Source organism: Eimeria tenella, genomic scaffold, assembly GCF_000499545.2.
Source record: "Eimeria tenella Houghton genomic scaffold, Eth_scaff40, whole genome shotgun sequence".
In the NCBI taxonomy this organism is placed as follows: Eukaryota; Apicomplexa; class Conoidasida; order Eucoccidiorida; family Eimeriidae; genus Eimeria; species Eimeria tenella.
In genome coordinates, this window is record NW_013543335.1 from 251,042 (window position 1) to 270,988 (window position 19,947).

General features: G+C 51.4%; 3 protein-coding genes across 3 annotated transcripts; 1 reads left to right on the top strand and 2 right to left on the bottom strand.

The window, feature by feature from the left end:
• Positions 1–909: 909 nt before the first annotated feature.
• Positions 910–1,741, bottom strand: ETH_00007290 (signal peptidase subunit, putative; the record flags this gene model as incomplete). Its single annotated transcript, XM_013376826.1, has 2 exons — positions 910–1,341; positions 1,574–1,741. The coding sequence occupies 2 exons, from the start codon at positions 1,739–1,741 to the stop codon at positions 910–912; spliced, it is 600 nt and encodes a 199-aa protein (XP_013232280.1).
• Positions 1,742–2,686: 945 nt separating this feature from the next.
• On the top strand, positions 2,687–3,832 carry ETH_00007295 (small nuclear ribonucleoprotein E, putative; the record flags this gene model as incomplete). The annotated part of the gene is made up of 4 exons (XM_013376827.1): positions 2,687–2,740; positions 3,002–3,091; positions 3,320–3,444; positions 3,811–3,832. 4 exons carry the CDS (start codon positions 2,687–2,689, stop codon positions 3,830–3,832), a joined length of 291 nt encoding a protein of 96 aa, XP_013232281.1.
• Positions 3,833–6,512: 2,680 nt separating this feature from the next.
• On the bottom strand, positions 6,513–19,927 carry ETH_00007300 (uncharacterized protein; the record flags this gene model as incomplete). Its single annotated transcript, XM_013376828.1, has 7 exons — positions 6,513–6,711; positions 6,881–7,053; positions 7,257–7,484; positions 7,601–7,983; positions 8,158–12,549; positions 12,840–12,996; positions 13,349–19,927. 7 exons carry the CDS (start codon positions 19,925–19,927, stop codon positions 6,513–6,515), a joined length of 12,111 nt encoding a protein of 4,036 aa, XP_013232282.1.
• Between the last annotated feature and the right edge of the window lie 20 nt (positions 19,928–19,947).

The following is a 19,947-nucleotide window of genomic DNA, read 5'->3' on the forward strand; positions in this document are numbered from 1 at the left end:
TTTATCCTGCAAAAACGCATTTTGGTTCAAACCTTTTGGGCGAAGTTTTCGAGCTGTAAAAAACTTACTCGCACTCCTCAGTTTCCTCAGTTCACATCTTGTGAGGAACTCAGAGTCAAATGATGGCCACTTTCCACTGCTGTCTTTCTACTGGGAAGAGGAAGCGCGCCTTCAGCGCTCTAGACTTGCCTACGCTGCTGCTCCATCTCACCTTATCAACTCTTATTCTCAACTCTATCTAAAACAACAACTACTTGCCCAATAAACTGCAGCAAAAAACATCCAGCATTTGAGTTGTAGTGCTCAGCTGGCTTCTTAATGTGGCAACCCCACTGAGGCTTTCCCTGCTGGGCGCTGAGTGTTGGTCCATTTGGCCAATTGGGAGGGAGGCATGGGGCAAGACGGCAGCTGTTTCCTCCAAAAGAATGCAAAATAGTACTTCTTTTGTGAATTTGGGGGAATATTCATCTGAATTTCTAGTTCTAAGCACATTCTAATGAGCCCCTCTCAACAAACCACCAAAGCACTCCTCTAGACTTGCAAGCTAGAGTTTTCGCGGCCTCTACTGAAGCCAAAGACCAGCAAAAGTTGCTTCCTGTCCACACCAGAGAATGCAAGTCGTAAGGAAAAGACTGTACATGATTTGCACACCGACAGCGGGGCCCCACCCCCACCCGGCGAAGTTTCACTACGAAGACACTCCAGCCTTTCATGGGGCTACGGGGGGTCTTGGGAAGTTTGCTGTCCAGTAAAGCTTTAGCTTATTGCTGTTAAGTAAAGCTTTAGCTTAAGAAGCAGCACGCGTTTAAGGCACCTGGGGTGCAACTAGAGGGCCTCGACTTCAAACAAAAGGCAGATTGAGTTTGCAAGAGCAGAGGCAGTTGCTGCTGGCGAGGCCTGCAGCTGCGGCTATGCAATGTCTTCCGGCCTGGCAGCAGCAGCCATTGCTGCTTCCCGCGCCTGCTGCTGCTGCTGCTCCTGCTGCTGCTTGTGCGTGACGCGGTCGTACTGGCCGGGCATGCGGAAGGTGTTCGTGGCGATGGTTTGGGTGTACATACGGCCCACAATGGGGTGGTAGACAACCTGCAGCTTCACTGTCACTTCGCGGCCCCTCAGACCCCTCCCTTTATCTCTAAAATGGTACTTCGCGGGAGTGTTCGGCCAGTCTATTACAGCGACGCCGTCATCCATAATGATGCGGTCAAACACCACCACTTGGTTCGTCGGGTGCTGCGGCGTCTCGTACTCAGCCACTACAAACAGGTACACCTGTTTCGCGTTCCACTGAAACAAACCCCGCAGATCGGCCTTTATGTCCAAAGACAAAACTGCCTGGTCCCCCTAAAACAAGCACAAGCATCATCTGCAAACAACGAGAATGTCCTCACCAAAAAACGCGAAACGAATGTAAATCAGCGAGGCTTCTAAGAATATAAACAACTCCCCGAGGGGAGCAGAAACACCAGTGTAGTGCACTGGGCCAGCGCATGCAAGTCCCTGCGCAGGACACTCTGGGAAGCTGCAACAAAACAATACAGAATTGAATTGATAAACTCTTCTAAGCAATGCTCACGTTCAAGGCGTAGTTGTAACTGAAGCCGTACACGTCTTTCACGGCGATGGATCCCGATATGGGGCCCATGAGGAAGTAGGAAGATATGACGTTTCCGATGGCCAGGACGCTGAGGCTGACCATAAGTGCGCAGAAAACTGCATTTGCGCGGTTCAAATAGCTTTCCATCTTTCCCGCTGCAAGATTTTTGACTTTAAAATCCCGACGGAGGTGAGTTAAGGCCAAAAAGAAGACCTTTCCAACTTGTTGCCACCTCGGCTGTCTACGCCTGCACCGCCAGCAGCTCTCGAGCTACGTAAACATTCTTATTCCAGCCCCGTCTCAGCAAGCACAAAACATCAGTGAATTTGGCAAAAGGGAAAAGAACGAAATGCGTAGAAGGCGCAGCCGAACACGTCGCAGAGCCGCTGAGTTCTACGCCCACGCCATTGCAGGTTACACACTGGAGGCCTGCCTTTTCAGGCACTAGCGGCGTGTGCTCCTAAGAACTTGACTAATGTTCTGGCGTGCGAGTTTCAATAAGTCCACTTGAAAATAAGTATCAGCCCCTCCCCGTGTCTGAATATACCCCGGATCGGGAACGCAGCAGCAGCAGCAGCAGCCGGCTCCGCTGGTACGCACCCCACCAGCCCTCGTTGGGAGAGCTCGTGTGGCTTCCTGACTGGAAAAGGTTGAATTTTCCAATTCCATAGGTCTAGTTTACGCTAATTGTAGCAAATTGGAGAGGAATTTTTTGTTTCCTTCCACTCTCCTTCTCAACCTTTCCTTTCCTGGCCACCCTGTGAATGCCGGTGCATGCGCCGCCTCAGGGAAACCCGCCTACCAATCCTTACGGACCTATTTCCTGAAGCTGCTTCACTTTTTTGGCGTTGAAGGCTCTTATTGATCTATTTTGTTTGTTAGTAGAAGCCGGGAGGGGCAGCGCCAACCCTTCAGGCCAGCTTTTCGTGGCGGCTGCACCACTTGCAGCCAGTTCGGAGTTGCAGAACGCCGGCTCGTGGGCTGAACATTCATCTTTGTCAATTTTTCTAATCTACAGCTTCTGCTGTATCGTTAAGCAGAAGATCTTCTGGCCGGCGCGCTACCCCGAGCTCTACACTCCTCTTTACGAAAATGACGCACCAAATGAGCAACAAGAAGCTCCAAAAAATTATGACTCAGCCGATTGTAAGACTGCAATCCTTCACCACGCGAATGCTACAACACGGGAGTTGCTGCAGCGCCCACGAGATCACCCAGGCTCAGTTCTGTCGCTCTCTTTGATATTTTCTATGAAGACTACAGAGTAGAATACAAGGGGAGAGAATGTGTATGGGCTGTACACTGCATGCACTCTGAGATCCTGGTGGGGACTTGTGGCTATCTTATTAATTGCTCTTGCCTTCGGCTTCATTCCAAACCTTGTGCTGCTGCCTTTTGCCTCTGCAGAACCTGATTTTCAGGTTTTTCACAAACAAGAGTCGAGTTCAGCTTTGGCTGTACGAACAGCCGGACTTGCGCATTGAAGGCCGCATTATGGTGAGCTGGGAGCTGCTGTTTGACTTCATTTCCACTTATGCAGCAAATGTTCGGTCTTTTTCAGGTGAACTTTGACATTTCTGGCCGTGTTGTACTCTCTCACGGAGATCTAGCCAGCTTTTAAGTGCAGCGGTTTGCTGCGGCAGTTTTGCTGTTTCGTTGCTGCTGCTTTCTGCACTTGCAAGGCCTAGGGTTAGGGTTTAGGGTTTAGGGTTTGTTCTTTTCCAGGGATTTGATGAATACATGAATATGGTTTTGGACGACGCGGAGGAAATTCACCTCAAGAAGAATACTCGCGTGTTTGTCGGCAGGATTTTGCTGAAGGGAGAAAACATTTCGTTAATTATGAGCACGTAAGGCTCGGCAGAAGTGAAACTAATTTGCACTCATGTAATTGGCCAGTGAGCGAGTTGAACTTTTAGCTTTCTTTCTTGAAGTCATCTTTAGACAAAGTAAATTAGCTTTATTTGTTCAAGTCGTCGTTAGACGGAGTAAATATTCGCATTTTAGACGAAGTAAATTAGCTCTATTTGTTCGAGTCATCTTTAGACAGAGTAAATAGAGTAAATATTCTTATTTGAGAGTAAACACGCCTTAAATATCCTATTAAAATCCTTAGAGGATTTATTATTCTTTGCAGTTTACCTGCTGCGCCGCAGCAGCGCCAGCGGTGTTTGCTGTTGAAGGCCCCGTTTCTTCTGCTGTGGACTTGTGCGCAGGGGCAGTACCAACACGGAGTAGCCGTTGCATTTGTGCAACAAGACCGGCTGACTACGCTGCTGCTGGAGCGCATGCACTGTGTGCATGCACGGAAGTGTGCAAATCTGCATGCGTGGCTGGAGCCACACATATGAATGCGCACAGTTGCATGCATGCCTGCATGTCCGTAGTGTCCGGTAGAGTGCATGGGGCGGGGCTTTCGAGAGCTGGAGAAGATCTACAGAGGGAACAACCCCAGGGCGATATCTTGTGCATCGTCTTAGTCGCACTGCTTTATTTTGATCTGTCACAACGGTGGACAGACGCAGGAGGGCGCGCTTGCTAGCGGTCTTTTGTTCAGAACTTTAGCATTTTGCTTCTTCATTTAAGTGAATGAGCAGCGGCATTCCAACAATCCCTAGCTCGAGGCTGCTGCACATCTGCATTCACCTCCTGTGGGACTCTTCCCAATTCCAGTGATTCGGCGCCAACGGCTGCCTTGCACTGAAATGCAGTAAATGCGCACAAGAGTGAAAATGTAGAATAGGGATGAACACTCCAACGATTAGGCATTACGCCCTTGAAAGAGTTGTTCCCCGCTACAACCAATGTTCAAAACCAGTTTAGGAGCTGTTGTTGTCCCGGTTACTTCCGTAGAAACTGTTTCGGAAGATCTCCATTTACGTGGCAACAGCAACGGTCCCAACACAAGGATTTACCCTTACAGGTGATACAGAGCAGTGTGTAACTATGCTCATGCTGCTTAGCGTCAACAAATAACTCTGAATTGCCTCTGAAGCCGCTGCTGTTATTAATGAACTGCTGAGTGAAACTGTCGATAGGCCATGCTTTCACAGTTTGTATTCGTACTGAAAATCAAAATCAAGCAAGCTTTTCCCTTTTTGGTCAACATGAGATTTCTGTTCTCATTGAGCTTGCCTTAGGACACCTGCGAAACTGTCGGTGAGGACCGGGTGGTCGGCGTCGCTGCTCCTTGCATTCTTGTGCACTAAAGGCCTGCACCAACTGAGACACGTGGATGCTGCACAGTACAAAAAACTACTGGAGAATGGCTATCCTTGACGTGCGAGAGACTGACCGACCCCCCGGGACCCCCGAGAGGGCAGTTCACAGATACATCGATTCCGCCGAAACGGAGCGCGTCACACAAAACAAAACTCGCACAAACAACAATAACCCAACCAAGGACTATGCATGCAACACTGCAAATACTTTTTGTGAGGCGTCGCTCAGACCCGCCCACGCCGATGGAAATGGGGCTGTCCGCCCGATTCCCCTTATCATCAAAGCCGCCACCTTTGCAGGCAGGGCCTCCCTTCAAGGTTCGGCAGGGCGCCTGTCTCATCTTCACGACTTGTGGTGTTGTCTGTCGATGTAGTGGTGAACGTGTGGATCGCCTATAGAAGTGATCCCGTTCGAGTACAGTCGACGATCTGTAAGCGCTCAGTCGAAGCCCCACCCCCGCTAGCCTGCCAACAGCGAATAAGAGACCAAACGCAGATTCTTGTCCCTAAAACGAACCTTGCATAGGTTCTTATTGATTCTTCTGTTTTATTCGTGCAAATTTTTGTATCAGTTGCACGAAATACAGGATTTGGAAGCGGAAGTTCCGCAGAAGGAAGCGGATGCCCCACTTCTCAGGTTGCTCTCTACTTCGAGAGCACAGAGTATATGTTTTGCCCTCGAAATTGCATTTTACTCTTAGAAGCTGCTTTCATTTTAATTTATGTTGTAGATTTCCACGCTAAAGGTGTGGTATACTCAACATAAGCAGCGAATGACGAAATCATACAATTGGTCACCAGGCTGACGCCTGTTTCGGGCGATACAACCCTCTCTTGGGGATGTGTTGCTAATCTGTACAATCAACTTTTCACAAAACGAACTTTAAATGACGATGTTGTTCAGTGAACGCTAAGTGTAGGGCTTGCTTTGCGAGAAGGCCGTCTTTACTCCATAAATGTGGGGTGATCTGCTCGATCTTTCGCCGTGCAGTTCAAAGCATGTGCAGCAAGCATAATATGTCTCAAATGAGGTTCAGTTGTGGGGTAAAACAAATTATAGTGTTATGTACACAGAACATTGACTTGTGCTACAGTTACAAGTGGCGTCTCACATATTTGGGAGGTGGGCACGCACTCTCGCCCCGACATACGGTCCGTATATCAAACATCCCTAAATTTTGATATGGCCATACACATTAACTGTGGTTTCTCATGAATAATTCCTGGGATCTGCACCCTCATTCCGGGAGGCATAAAGGCCACTCCGGCAAAGGTTCGGAGTCTGCTACGTACATTCGTATACTTAGTAACTGAGGAATACCGTCCGCAAGGTCAATAGAAAGGGGACACACTACAGCCATTGTAAAGGCGCTGCCTATGCCTGGGTTAAATAATCACGATTTAAGGGGAGAGGACTTGCTGATTCTTTCACTTATGGGGCTACATGGACACAAGCACGGTTTGTTTGAGAATGTGTTGATAAAATCAGGAAGAGACGGATTGACAGCAAGTTAGGCAACCAGACAGAAAATTCTACTAATGGCTTTCGAATTGGGGTGGCGCTGTACACGGCGCAGCCGCCATATTTAGGTTGGTAGGATGTTCTGCATCCGGGTTCGTAAAGCAGCATTCCATCAGCCACAAATATGCCGGGCTCAGTCCACTCGAAGGCGGGTAGTAGCTGGTCGACAAAGACATCAGCCTTTCCACGGGTAGACAGCTGGAAGAATTTTGTGCATCTGTTTATGCGTGAGTTCTCTATTGACCACCTCGCCCTTACACTCGAAATTCTTCTCGTCAAAGGATTTTTTCATGTTTTTGTAGTTCGGGTCGTACATCGGGTCGCTTATCGGGCGCAAGGGATCATATCTTCGCCTTGCCTCAATTGACTGTAACCTATGGAAGGAAGCAAAGCGACAGATCTTCACATAGCATGAAGCAATTGTACAAACAATTGCGAAGAAGCCACAGAGAGGAGTACAAATGGACACATATTGCGGCCAGCCCAAGAGCAATTTCAGTTCACAAAGCAGCACAGGCGTCTGTGCAGATTTATGCAGCTCACCGAACGCTCTCGTAAAGTAAGGCTATTTGTTGCCGCTCATAAGCAGCCCTGGTCACGAGCTCAGCATTCCTTTTCATGGTTCTTTTATCAGCTGAGTGCATTGTCTCAAGATACTTAAGCCAAGACTGTTTCGTCCAGCCTGCTGGGTAGTAGTCGAAAGCTCCCCTGCAAACCTGAGAAGAGTTCAAATTGACAACACCTGCAGAAATATGGGCCTCTAGATTTCAAATCCATGTCGTTTAAATTTTCTGACTCAGGACAGCTGAATCCCAGTTGTAGTAAGGAACAATTAGAACGGCAACATACTAGGGTCACATCGCCTCTTTCTAAAAGCAAGCATAAAAAGAGGACAGGTAGATTACGTAATTCTGCTGACCCAATCTGGACGGACGCCAGGAGGAGGTGAGAATTCGAAGGGCTTCTTCCCCGTTATAATGCCGATGTCGTCAAGGAATTTGAGCAAGAACGGCGTCAGCATCGGGCACTCAAAGCAGAACTGATGGGTGCACTGCCAGAAAGCAATATTGGTTGCGATCGACTCGATATCCGGTCGCAAGACAGATGAACCAAGCACATGTACAATTCCGTTGAAGATTGGAATATCCTAAAGAGCAAATAGAAGGGATGAATCAGGTAGATCTGATATAGTGTTCACGTTCAGATTCTCTAAGGTATGAAATACAGACATTTTAACGAGCTTAGCTTCAAGATGTGAATGACTGTTGGAGAAGTCTCTCCTGTGCTTTCTACTCGCAAGTCTGCATCGTCATACTGCTGACTGACCCATTCAATGATTTGGCGGCCCTCAACAAACGTTGCGAGATCCCCGCAATGGTCAGGGTATTCTTCGTCCTCGTCTTCTTTACTCTCAGCGGTTCCAGGTTTCTTTGCTGTTGCCTTTGAGTCATCGTCAGGCTTGTTGGACCCACCTGATGATTGCTCTCCCTCTTCGCGGCGCGCCCCAGCGGGAGCCCCTGAACTCCTTGGTCGTTGTGGCCTTTCTTGAAGCAGCCGAGGTAGCAGTCCCTCGTAGTCTATATCGTTGTACTCCAGAGCCTCTGTTATATCTTCGGGAAGGATTCCATGCATAATCTTCGTGGAGTCTGTAAACAACGTGAATGCTTCAGCTTGCATTTTGCTAGAAAAATGTACACATTTTGGTGAAGCTCGTAAAAACAGGGGTTTTATTGGCTTTTTTACACAGCTGGTCTAGCCTCTCACTCCCCTGCATAATGCCGATGGTATGGCCGCAACTTGTTTGCAAAAGCTTAGCTTACCACCATCATCAGAGAGGTCCGTAAGGTGTTCAGGCTGAAGTATACCCATGCGCACGTCATTTTTCTCGCTGTGTGTGGCCCTGAGGAATCCGTGTGTGTAATCGTTACTGTCGTACTGCAGGGAGCCCCAGCCTTTCCTTGCTGGCATCGGCCGCGATGTAGTTCCCAAGAAATCAGGAGACGCGCACTGCCCGCGCTCACACCTACCCTCTTCGCCGGAAAATCTGTCCGTCACCTCCTCATCGGCCAGCCCGATCTCATCGTTGTGGCCACCAAATTGCGGCCAAAAACGACTCGTTGTCACTCCAACAAATGCATCAGGTGCAGTAGTGCTCAATGCAGTTTCGGTCAATGAGCTAAGTCCGGATTCACCGGCTGCAGCTGTGCGGCTTCGCCAAGATTTTCGAGCTGTTTGCTGATCTGCTTCAAATGGAATAGAGCTTGAAAGCTTTGTCCTACTTGTAACAGTATCATCGTTTGGTGGCGTAGTGGTAGAGCTTGTCCTTCCGCGTGTGACAGGAGCTTCATCAGATTGAGTTGTTGTGGGTCTCGTTCTCCTACCTGTAACAGAGTCATCGAGTGAAGAAGTTGTAGTTGATCGTGACCTCCTGCTTGTGCCAGAATCATCTTCTGGTGCAGGCGTACTAGCCCTTGTCCTTCTGCTTGTAACGGAGTCTTCGCCTGCTGCTGTTGTGGAAGGCCTTGTCCTTCTGCTCGTGACAGAATCTTCATCGGATGAAGCTGTCGTGGGCCTTGTTCCCCTACTTGTAACGGAGTCAACAGCAGCTGAGGCTGTAGTAGATCGTGTCCTCCTGCTCGTGCCAGAATCATCTTCTCGTGCAGGTGTACTAGCCCTTGTCCTTTTGCTTGTCACGAAATCTTCGTCTGCTGCTGTTGTGGAAGGTCTTGTTCTTCTGCTCGTAACAGAGTCTGCATCGAATGAAGGCGTTGTGGGTCGTGTTCTCCTACTTGTAACAGAGTCATCGGCTGAGGCCGTAGTAGGTCGAGAGCTTCTGCTTGTGCTAGCGTCACCATCTGGTGCAGGTGTACTGATCCGTGTCCTTCTGCTTGTGATGGAGTCTTCGTCTGCTGCTGTTGTGGAAGGTCTTGACCTTCTGCTTGTGACGGAGTCTTCGTCTGCTGCTGTTGTGGAAGGTCTTGTCCTCCTGCTTGTGATGGAGTCTTCGTCTGCTGCTGTTGTGGAAGGTCTTGTCCTTCTGCTTGTAACGGAGTCTTCGCCTGCTGCTGTTGTGGAAGGTCTTGTCCTTCTGCTTGTGACGGAGTCTTCGTCCGCTGCTGTTGTGGAAGGTCTTGTCCTTCTGCTTGTGACGGAGTCTTCGTCCGCTGCTGTTGTGGAAGGTCTTGTCCTTCTGCTTGTGACGGAGTCTTCGTCCGCTGCTGTTGTGGAAGGTCTTGTCCTTCTGTTTGTGACGGAGTCTTCGTCTGCTGCTGTTGTGGAAGGTCTTGTCCTTCTGCTTGTGACGGAGTCTTCGTCTGCTGCTGTTGTGGAAGGTCTTGTCCTTCTGCTTGTGACGGCTTCTTCGTCTGATGCGGCTGTGGGGAGTCTTGTCCTTCTGCTCGTGACGGAATCTTCATCGGCTGAAGTTGTTGTGGGTCGTGTTCCCCTACTTGTAACAGAGTCATCATCAGCTGAGACTGTAGTGAATCGTGACCTCATGGTTGTGCCAGAGTCATCTTCTGGTGCAAGCGTACTGGCCCGTGTCCTTCTGCTTGTGGCGAAGTCTTCGTCTGCTGGTGTTGTGGAAGGTCTTGTCCTTCTGCTTGTAACGGAATCTTCACCACGTGAAGTTGTTGTGGGCCTGGTTCTCCTACTTGTAACAGAGTCGTCAGCGGAGGATGTTGTAGGAGTTCGTGACCTCCTGGTCGTGCCAGAATCATCTTCTGGTGCAGACGTACTGATCCGTGTCCTCCTGTTTGTGACGGAGTATTCGTCTGGTGCGGTTGTGGAAGGTCTTGACCTTCTGCTTGTGACGGAGTCTTCGTCTGCTCCTGTTGTGGAAGGTCTTGTTCTTCTGCTCGTAACAGAGCCTGCATCGGATGAAGTTGTTGTGGGTCGTGTTCTCCTACTTGTAACAGAGTCATCAGCAGCTGAGGCTGTAGTAGATCTTGACCTCCTGCTTGTGCTAGCGTCACCATCTGGTGCAGGTGTACTGGCCCGTGTCCTTCTGCTTGTGATGGAGTCTTCGTCTGCTGCTGTTGTGGAAGGTCTTGTCCTTCTGCTTGTGACGGAGTCTTCGTCTGATGCTTTGGTGGTGGGCCTTGTCCTTCTGCTTGTTACAGAATCTTCATCGGGTGAGGTTGTTGTGGGCTTGGTTCTCCTACTTGTAACAGAGTCATCGGCTGAAGAAGTTGTAGTGGATCTTGACCTCCTGCTTGTGCTAGAGTCACCATCTGGTGCAGGTGTACTGGCCCGTGTCCTTCTGCTTGTGATGGAATCTTCGTCTGCTGCTGTTGTGGAAGGTCTTGTCCTTCTGCTTGTGACGGCGTCTTCGTCTGCTGCTGTTGTGGAAGGTCTTGTCCTTCTGCTTGTTACAGAGTCTTCATCGGGTGAGGTTGTTGTGGGCCTGGTTCTCCTACTTGTAACAGAGTCATCGGCTGAAGACGTTGTAGTGGATCTTGACCTCCTGCTTGTGCTAGAGCCACCATCTGGTGCAGGTGTACTGGCCCGTGTCCTTCTGCTTGTGACGGAGTCTTCGTCTGCTGCTGTTGTGGAAGGTCTTGTCCTTCTGCTTGTGACGGCGTCTTCGTCTGCTGCTGTTGTGGAAGGTCTTGTCCTTCTGCTTGTTACAGAGTCTTCATCGGGTGAGGTTGTTGTGGGCCTGGTTCCTCTACTTGTAACAGAGTCATCGGCTGAAGAAGTTGTATTGGATCTTGACCTCCTGCTTGTGCTAGAGCCACCATCTGGTGCAGGTGTACTGGCCCGTGTCCTTCTGCTTGTGACGGAGTCTTCGTCTGCTGCTGTTGTGGAAGGTCTTGTCCCTCTGCTCATGACGGCGTCTTCGTCTGATGCTTTGGTGGTGGGCCTTGTCCTCCTGCTTGTTACAGAGTCTTCATCGGGTGAGGTTGTTGTGGGTCTTGTTCTCCTACTTGTAACAGAGTCATCAGCTGAGGAAGTTGTAGTGGACCTTGACCTCCTGCTTGTGCTAGAGCCACCATCTGGTGCAGGTGTACTGGCCCGTGTCCTTCTGCTTGTGACGGAGTCTTCGTCTGCTGCTGTTGTGGAAGGTCTTGTCCTTCTGCTTGTGACGGCGTCTTCGTCTGCTGCTGTTGTGGAAGGTCTTGTCCTTCTGCTTGTTACAGAGTCTTCATCGGGTGAGGTTGTTGTGGGCCTGGTTCCTCTACTTGTAACAGAGTCATCGGCTGAAGAAGTTGTATTGGATCTTGACCTCCTGCTTGTGCTAGAGCCACCATCTGGTGCAGGTGTACTGGCCCGTGTCCTTCTGCTTGTGACGGAGTCTTCGTCTGCTGCTGTTGTGGAAGGTCTTGTCCCTCTGCTCATGACGGCGTCTTCGTCTGATGCTTTGGTGGTGGGCCTTGTCCTCCTGCTTGTTACAGAGTCTTCATCGGGTGAGGTTGTTGTGGGTCTTGTTCTCCTACTTGTAACAGAGTCATCAGCTGAGGAAGTTGTAGTGGACCTTGACCTCCTGCTTGTGCTAGAGTCACCGTCTGGCGCAGGCGTAGTAGCGCGTGTCCTTCTGCTTGAGACGGAATCTTCATCGGCTGAAGTTGTTGTAGGTCTTGTTCTCCTACTTGTAGCAGAGTCATCAGCAGCTGAGGTCGTAGTAGATCGTGATCTTCTGCTTGAGGTAGAGCTGTCATCCGCTGCTGTTGTGGTCGTTCTTGCCCCTCGGCTTGTTCTTGACCCATCACTAGATTCTGTGGTAGTACGCTCCCTTCTGCTTGTTGTTGAGTTTCCTGGTGAAGCCCTCGTAGATCGTGCCCTGCTGCTGGTTGCATCATCACCATCAGGCGGCGAAGTCGTACTTCGTGTCCTGCTTGTGGCACTGCTCTGTTCCCGCGAACTCGAGGAAGACGGTGAGCGTCCTCTAGCCCCCGAGTCTGCTCCTGCAGATGCGGAGCTGCGGCCTCGCTCCCTCGCTGTGGTGGAAGCACTGCTGGAGTCGGCATCAGGCCGCCTCCCGCTATGCGCTGTAGATGAAGCACCCCCCGACTTAGTGGAAGGCTTTTCACTGCGCTTCGTGGTGGATCCTTTTGACTGAGTTGATGCAGTTGTAGTAGTGCTTGTTGTTGGCCGACGTTTTGGTCCCCCTGGTGGGCACGGCCTCCTCAGGTGAGCAACGGCGAGCTTGGGAGGCTTGCCCAGAACAGGAAGCCAGTCACGATTCTCTATCAATTTCCTTGGAAAGAGACCTACAGAGGAATTATAGCAACAGCTAAGTTTGCCATGCAGCGTTCGTGCCCATAGTTTCAAATGCGTCCAGAAGTGGAGGAAACAATGCAGTGGAAAATCCACGGACTTAAAATATCATTCGAAGGCAAGCGACCATAAAGGTTTGTGGGATTTTCTTTTTGGCGCCAACTACACATGTTTGCTTATGTGTTCAATGCCCCAAAACGCAGAGGTTAAGCCATTAGGGATAAACTTGCAGTGCTCTCGATGAGGGGCGATATTTTGTTCAGAGCAAATACAAGCAACTTACCGGGGAGAGCAAACCACTGGAAGATCCCTTGAATTATGTGCTCATTTCCAGGCTTCCCAAGAGCGTCGAAAACGCACTTCGGCACCGTCTGGCCATTGGGAAACACCCAGCCGTTGTCGCGAACCACAAAAATTGTCACTGGCCCAGCGCGCTCCATCTGCAGCCGCACTTGAGCAAAATTGCAATGATATTGGGCGGTCATCGGGAGAAATACAATTCAAAAAGAATAGAACAAGGCGAGCTAGGCCCATTGTCACAAATAGATGTGCAATCGAGTTTATACCCTCACTAAGTTCAGTGCATTTGAAGTATCTCCCATCGCGTCGGCAAGCTTGACACTCCTTTAGCTACAGGTTAAAATAGGTCAAGTGCAAATACATCTGCGTAACAGCATAGGCTGCGTCAAGCAGAAATGTTTGTGATTGTCTGAGAGTATAAGCCGCGTGTAATGCTGCTTAAACTACACATGTCGTTGCATGTACACGCGTTTGAGGCTGAATGCAGCTTGCCTGATCACGTAGCTTGAGCGGAAGCTTTTGTAGGAAGTAATTAAGCTTGACATATTCTGGTGTTTCTCGAAAGAAGTTGACAATGGTGGGACCAGGATTCCATCTGAAAGGCAGCATGTTGTCAATCTTGTAGATGAAACCACGTTTGGCCTTAACAACCTCGACGACTTTCGACTCAAAGCCGTTCACTACAACACGGAGTTGACGCATATCTCGAGTCCCATTTTCGATTACTTTGCCAGCTTTCGCGGGTCCCCCGCCATCTTTCTCTCTAGCAGGACCCGCTCCCCTACCTCCGCCGGGAGGAGACCTCCGGGTTGTCCGTTTCTTTGCTTCTGTTGAGCCACCACCTCCTCCGGACCCAGTTGTCTGCCTGCCAGCTCTTGTGCTCCTCGATGATCTGTCAGGCGCAGGTCTCGTGCTTCTCTCCGCTGCATTGCCGCTATCGTCCTTGTCCTCCTCCTCATCTGTAGAGGACGCCCTGACTTTGGGACTTTCCCTACCGCGGGATTGAGCTGTGCTGGAGCCACGACCCCTTTGTGCGCGGGCACTTGTGGTGCGCGTTGTGTCAGCACTCTCCTCTTCTTCGTCCTCCGAAGCACCATCCCCTTTTTTAGTGGTCGTGCGACGTGGCCGCGATGTTGTCAGCGTAGTGCCGCCCCTCGGAGCTCGCGATGATGAGCTGGATCTTTCAGCCTGCGATCCCCTTGCTGGGCGACTAGCTGTTGTACGTGCTCTGCCACGGCTCCCACGGTCTTCGTCTGCTTCATCCTCACTGTCAGCCTCGGCTGTGCTTCTAGATCGGCCTGGCCGCGACGTTGTCAGTGTAGTGCCGCTTCGTGGGGCTCGCGTTGATGAGCTGGATCTCCCTCCCTGAGTTCCCCTTGGTGTGCGACTTGCTGTTGTACGTGGATTACCACTCTCCTCTTCTGCTTCATCCTCACTTCCCGTTGTACTTCTAGTTCGGCCTGGCCGCGATGTTGTGAGTGTGGTGCCGCCCCTTGGGGCTCGCGATGATGTGCTGGATCTTCCCCCCTGCGATCCTCTTGGTGAGCGACTAGCTGCTGTAGGTGCACTGCCACGCTCATCTTCTGCTTCATCCTCACTGTCAGCCTCGGTTGTGCTTCTAGATCGGCCTGGCCGCGATGTTGTGAGTGTAGTACCGCCCCTTGGGGCTCGTGATGATGTGCTGGATCTTCCCCCCTGCGATCCTCTTGGTGAGCGACTAGCTGCTGTACGTGCGCTGCCACTATCGTCTTCGGCTTCATCCTCACTTTCTGCTGTGCTTCTAGATCGGCCTGGCCGCGATGTTGTGAGTGTAGTGCCGCTCCTCGGGGCTCGCGATGATGAGCTGGATCTTCCAGCTTGCGATCCTCTGGGTGAGCGATTAGCTGTTGTACGTGCGCTGCCACTATCGTCTTCGGCTTCATCCTCACTATCGCTTTCTGCTGTGCTTCTAGATCGGCCTGGCCGCGATGTTGTGAGTGTAGTGCCGCCCCTTGGGGCTCGTGATGATGAGCTGGATCTTCCCCCCTGCGATCCTCTGGGTGAGCGACTAGCTGTTGTACGTGCGCTGCCACGCTCATCTTCTGCTTCATCCTCACTGTCAGCCTCGGTTGTGCTTCTAGATCGGCCTGGCCGCGATGTTGTGAGTGTAGTACCGCCCCTTGGGGCTCGTGATGATGTGCTGGATCTTCCAGCTTGTGACCCTCTGGGTGAGCGACTAGCTGTTGTACGTGCGCTGCCACTGTCGTCTTCTGCTTCATCCTCACTATCGCTTTCTGCTGTGCTTCTAGATCGGCCTGGCCGCGATGTTGTGAGTGTAGTGCCGCTCCTTGGGGCTCGCGATGATGTGTTGGATCTTCCTCCCTGAGATCCCCTCGGTTTGCGACTTGCTGTTGTACGTGCGCTGCCACTGTCGTCTTCGGCTTCATCCTCACTATCGCTTTCTGCTGTGCTTCTAGATCGGCTCGGCCGCGGTGTTGTCAATGTAGTGCCGCCCCTCGGAGCTCTCGACGATGTGCTGGATCTTCCAGCTTGCGATCCTCTGGGTGAACGACTTGCTGTTGTGCGTGCACTGCCAGGGCTCCCACGGTCATCTTCTCCTTCATCCTCACTATCGCTTTCTGCTGTGCTTTTAGATTGGCCTGGCCGCGATGTGGTCAGTGTACTACCGCTTCGTGGGGCTCGTGATGATGAGCTGGATCTCCCTCCCTGAGTTCCCCTTGGTGTGCGACTTGCTGTTGTACGTGCGCTGCCACTGTCGTCTTCTGCTTCATACTCAGTATCGCTTTCTGCTGTGCTTCTAGATTGGCCTGGCCGTGATGTTGTGAGTGTAGTGCCGCTTCGTGCAATTCGCGTAGATGAGCTGGATCTTCCTCCCTGAGATCCCCTTGGTGAGCGACTAGCTGTTGTACGTGCGCTGCCACTGTCGTCTTCTCCTTTATCCTCACTATCGCTTTCCGCTTTGCTTCTAGATTGGCTTGGCCGCGGTGTTGTAAGCGTCGTGCCGCCCCTTGGGGCTCGCGACGATGTGCTGGGTCTTTCAGCTTGCGATCCTCTGGGTAAGCGACTTGCTGTTGTACGTGCGCTGCCACGCTCATCTTCTGCTTCATCCTCACTATCACTTTCTGTTGTGCTTCTAGATCCGCTCGGCCGCGATGTTGTCCGTGTAGTGCTGCCCCGTGGTGGTCTCGTAGATGAGCCTGAAATTCCTCCTTGCGAACCCCTGGGTGTGCGACTTGCTGTTGTACGTGTGCTGCCACCGTTCCCAGGGTCGTCTTCCGCTTCATCCTCACTGTCACTTTTTGCTGTGCTTCTAGATAGGCTTGGCCGCGGTGTTGTCAGTGTTGTACCGCTTCTTGGGGTTCGCGTAGATGAGCTGGGTCTTTCAGCATGTGACCCCCTTGGTGTGCGGCTTGCTGTTGTACGGGCACTGCCAGTGCTTCCACGGTCATTTTCTGCTTCATCCCCACTGTCAGCCTCAGCTGTGCTTCTAGATTGGCTTGGCCGTGATGTTGTCAATGTAGTGTTGGTCCGTGGTGCTCTCGTAGATGAGCCTGAAATTACTCCTTGCGAAGCCCTGGGTGTGCGACTAGCTGTCGTACGTGCGCTGCCGCTGTCCCCACGGTCACCATCTGCGCCAGCCTCACTATTGGTTTCTTGCCGTTTGGAAGTGTGTCCGGGTCTCGATAGGGAATCTGCTGTTGTTCCTGTTGGTGCTGGTGTTGAAAATTGCAGCACTCCTGAGCGCGGCGACCATGGCGAGACACCTGATACTGGCGCTTCAGTGGAGCTGCGGACCCTGCCTGTGAGGCCGCCGCTTCTTCCCTGTGCATTCATGAAACTGGACCGCTGGACATCTGCACGCTGCGACTCTGTCCCGGTGGATGCAGCCTGTGTACTGCTTGAACGCCTTTGAGAATCCAAAGGCATGCCAGCCCGCGTGGTACTGTCATTCGTGGGCTGGTGAATGCTTGTGGAGTGATCACCAGTGGCAGTAGTTGGATTGGTGGCCGTCACTTCCCTGCGTGAGGTCCGTGGGCTGCGCACTCTGGTGGTAATACTTTTACTTGTTGGGTCGCGAGTGCTGGTTAGCGTGATGGAAGTGCTTCCTGTTTGAGCCTGGGTCTTCTGGTTATCAGGCTCTGCAGAGCGCGGCACAGTAGTAGTGAAGTCCAAAATGCCCGAAGCAGCACTGGAAGAAAAGCCTCTGCTACGACTGGAGAAAGAAGTGCGTGCAATTGTTGTGGCTTTCTTTGTCGTGAACGTTTCAGGTAGCGTACTGCGAACCTGAGGCCGCACTTGTTGTGTGCTGCTAAATACTTCAGCAGCAGTTGCTCTGACGCTACTAGAGCTCCGTGAGGTGTCTTGTAGATAAGCGGGAGAGGTGGTTGACGTGCTGGTACCGTTCTCTACTGCCGCCAGATATCGAGGTAATAGGCCACCTCGGATCTGAGCCTCGGACTCTTCATTTTCATTTGGGTCAACTGTACCATCTTGTCCAGTAGCTCCCGTGCGGCTTCTCTCTGGTCTTCCAAGCCGTCCACTTGGCTGCCCATCCTGTCGGGAACCCCTCTGAGGCGGCTTTCGCTCACTCTCAGCGGAGTCGTCTCTGCTGCCAGTGGCTCTGTCATCATCTCCTGCGGGCTCTTCAGAAGTATAGTAACCACCTCTGACCCTTCTGCGGGGTCCATCCCTAGATGAAGAGGCATTTTCTCGAACAGCAGATGTGCTACTGCGTCTGAAGGAGGGAAGTGTTTTGAATTCAGAACTTTCTGACTGGAAAGTATCCTCCAGATAGTCCTCGTCCTCATCTTCATCTTCGTCTCCATCTCCATCACTAAACTCATCTTCATTTTCATTTTCATAACTAAACTCTTCGCCGCTATCATTGTCATCGTCAGCACTTGTGAGTGCGGCACGTCGGCGACGGCTTTGGGATGTTTCTGAGTCAGTGTCCTCGTATTGTGTTTGTCTCCTTTGCACCCGTCCACGTGCACCAGAGACATCCTGAGTCGTTGATCTAGGAGTCCGAGCTCGCGATGACTGAGGGCGTGGGGTCGTGGTAGCCGTGGTACGGCTTACCGTTGACGATCTGCGGGCTCTCCCTGAGTCTGCGTTCCTCCTTATATCCTCTTCGGGATCCTCTCTGTCATCGTCTTCTTCATCTCCGCTTTCGTCAAAGTCTTCTTCTTCTGTGTCTACGTGCGCCTCGGGGTCTGACTCTATTTTTTCCCTGTCGTTTTGCCTTCTTCTCCTTGGCGCGGCTGCAGCGCTGCCTTCTCGTTGTTCTTCATCTACATCATCATCATCGTCCTGCTCGCCCTCCTCATCCCTGTCATTATCCTCTTCTTCCTCTCCTTCACTATTCTCATCCAGATCGTCATCGTCTTCCTCTCCTTCATGCTCTTTTTCACTACCTTCCGCATCATCACCTTCATCTTCTGCAGCACTTTCGTCATCATCATCACGACCACCTTCTTCAACTTTACGGGAACGAGAAGCTTGGCTAGGCGGCCTTTGGGAGCGCGCGGAGCGCCGCGGCTCCTCGCTCTCTTCTTCTGCATCATCATCATCATCATCATCGTCCGAGCGCGAACGGTTGCTCCGAACGCTTTTTTGCTGGCGCGCTGAACGTCGAGGTTTATTCCTGTCTTGTGGTGCATTATCATCCTCGCCATTGCCATCGCCATCGTCATCATTGCTAACGTTTTCGTCATCATCGCCAAGATCATCGTTATCATCCCTTTTTTCTTCATGACGAGAACGGCTGTTTCGAGCCCGCTGCCCCTGCGGGCCCCCGAAACGCTGCTGTTCGTTTCTCTCCTCCAAATTCCTATCATCCTCTTTTCCATCATCGTCATCATCATCACTATCCTGGTTCTTATCATCGGAACGGGGACGGTTTCTACGCGCTTGTTGACTTTTCAATCCGTTGGAACGCCGTGGTCCCTCTTTCTCCTCAGAGGCACTGTCGTCGTCATCATCATCGTCTTGATCATCATCCTTGTAGTCTGGGCGAGAACGGCTACGTTGACCTTGCTGAGTGCGCGCACGAGTGGAACGCTGTGTCTGTTCTTTCTTCGCTTGTGCTTCATCGTCATCTTCGTCATCGCTAACGGAGTCAGAACGGGGGCGGCTGCTTCGACGCTGCTGGCCTTGTGAACGCTGTGAACGCCGCGCCTCCTCGCGTCCTCTTGATGTGCGGTCTTCATCATCATCATCATCGTCATCGCTGACTTCTTCTGTCATCCGCCCTCGCTGAAAACTATTTCGCGTTTGCCTTCGGTTACTCCTTTCGTCTTTGCGAGGTTGTGGCTCGTCGCTGTCAGACTCATCATCTTCGATGTCATCTTCATTGTCTTCATCTCGGGAACGCCTTGCTTGCCGCTTTCCTTTTTGTCCACTGTTGTCCTCTTTCTCCTCTTTCTTCTTGTCATCTTCGTCTTCCTCTCCGTCCGCTGCATCATCATCAGAGTCTTCTTCGGGATCATCTTCTTTCTTCCGCTCTGGGCGTTTACGCCTTTCCTGTGCATTGCGACGGTTCGTTTGCTTCCTTTCATCAGTGTCTTGTTTAGATTCCTCTTCTTCTTCTGCTTCTTCGTCAGTTTCACTGCCTTCCCCTTTACTTTCGTCGGTGATTTCTTGGGTTTGCCGCCGCGGGCTTCTAGGGGGCCTTGCACCAGACGCTGCTGCTTGACTGCCCCTTCCTGTGCCTCTTTCATCGCTTGGCTTTTTGTCATCCCTGTCTGAGCCAGGTTTAGCTTCTCCTCCTCCTTTTTTAGCGGTGTCTGCTTCGCCTCCAGTAGACCGAGATGCACCGCGAGGTTTGGGTCGGCTCCGTTGCGGGCTGCTTCCTGACTCTTCTTTCTTGTCTTCTGTTTTTGCATCTTGTTCCTTCTTCTCATCTGTTTTCGGCTTAGGGTCGGGAGGACCAGCACGATATATTTTCAGCTCCTGGTTACTGCGTGTCTGGAATACAGATTCTTCCGTTGTAATCTCTCGAGGGTCGATCAGTTTCGGCGCCACGAGGTGTGTCATCACAATCATTTCTTCCACCCACGCTTTCCGAGGCATCCAAGTCTAGCAGCACAAAA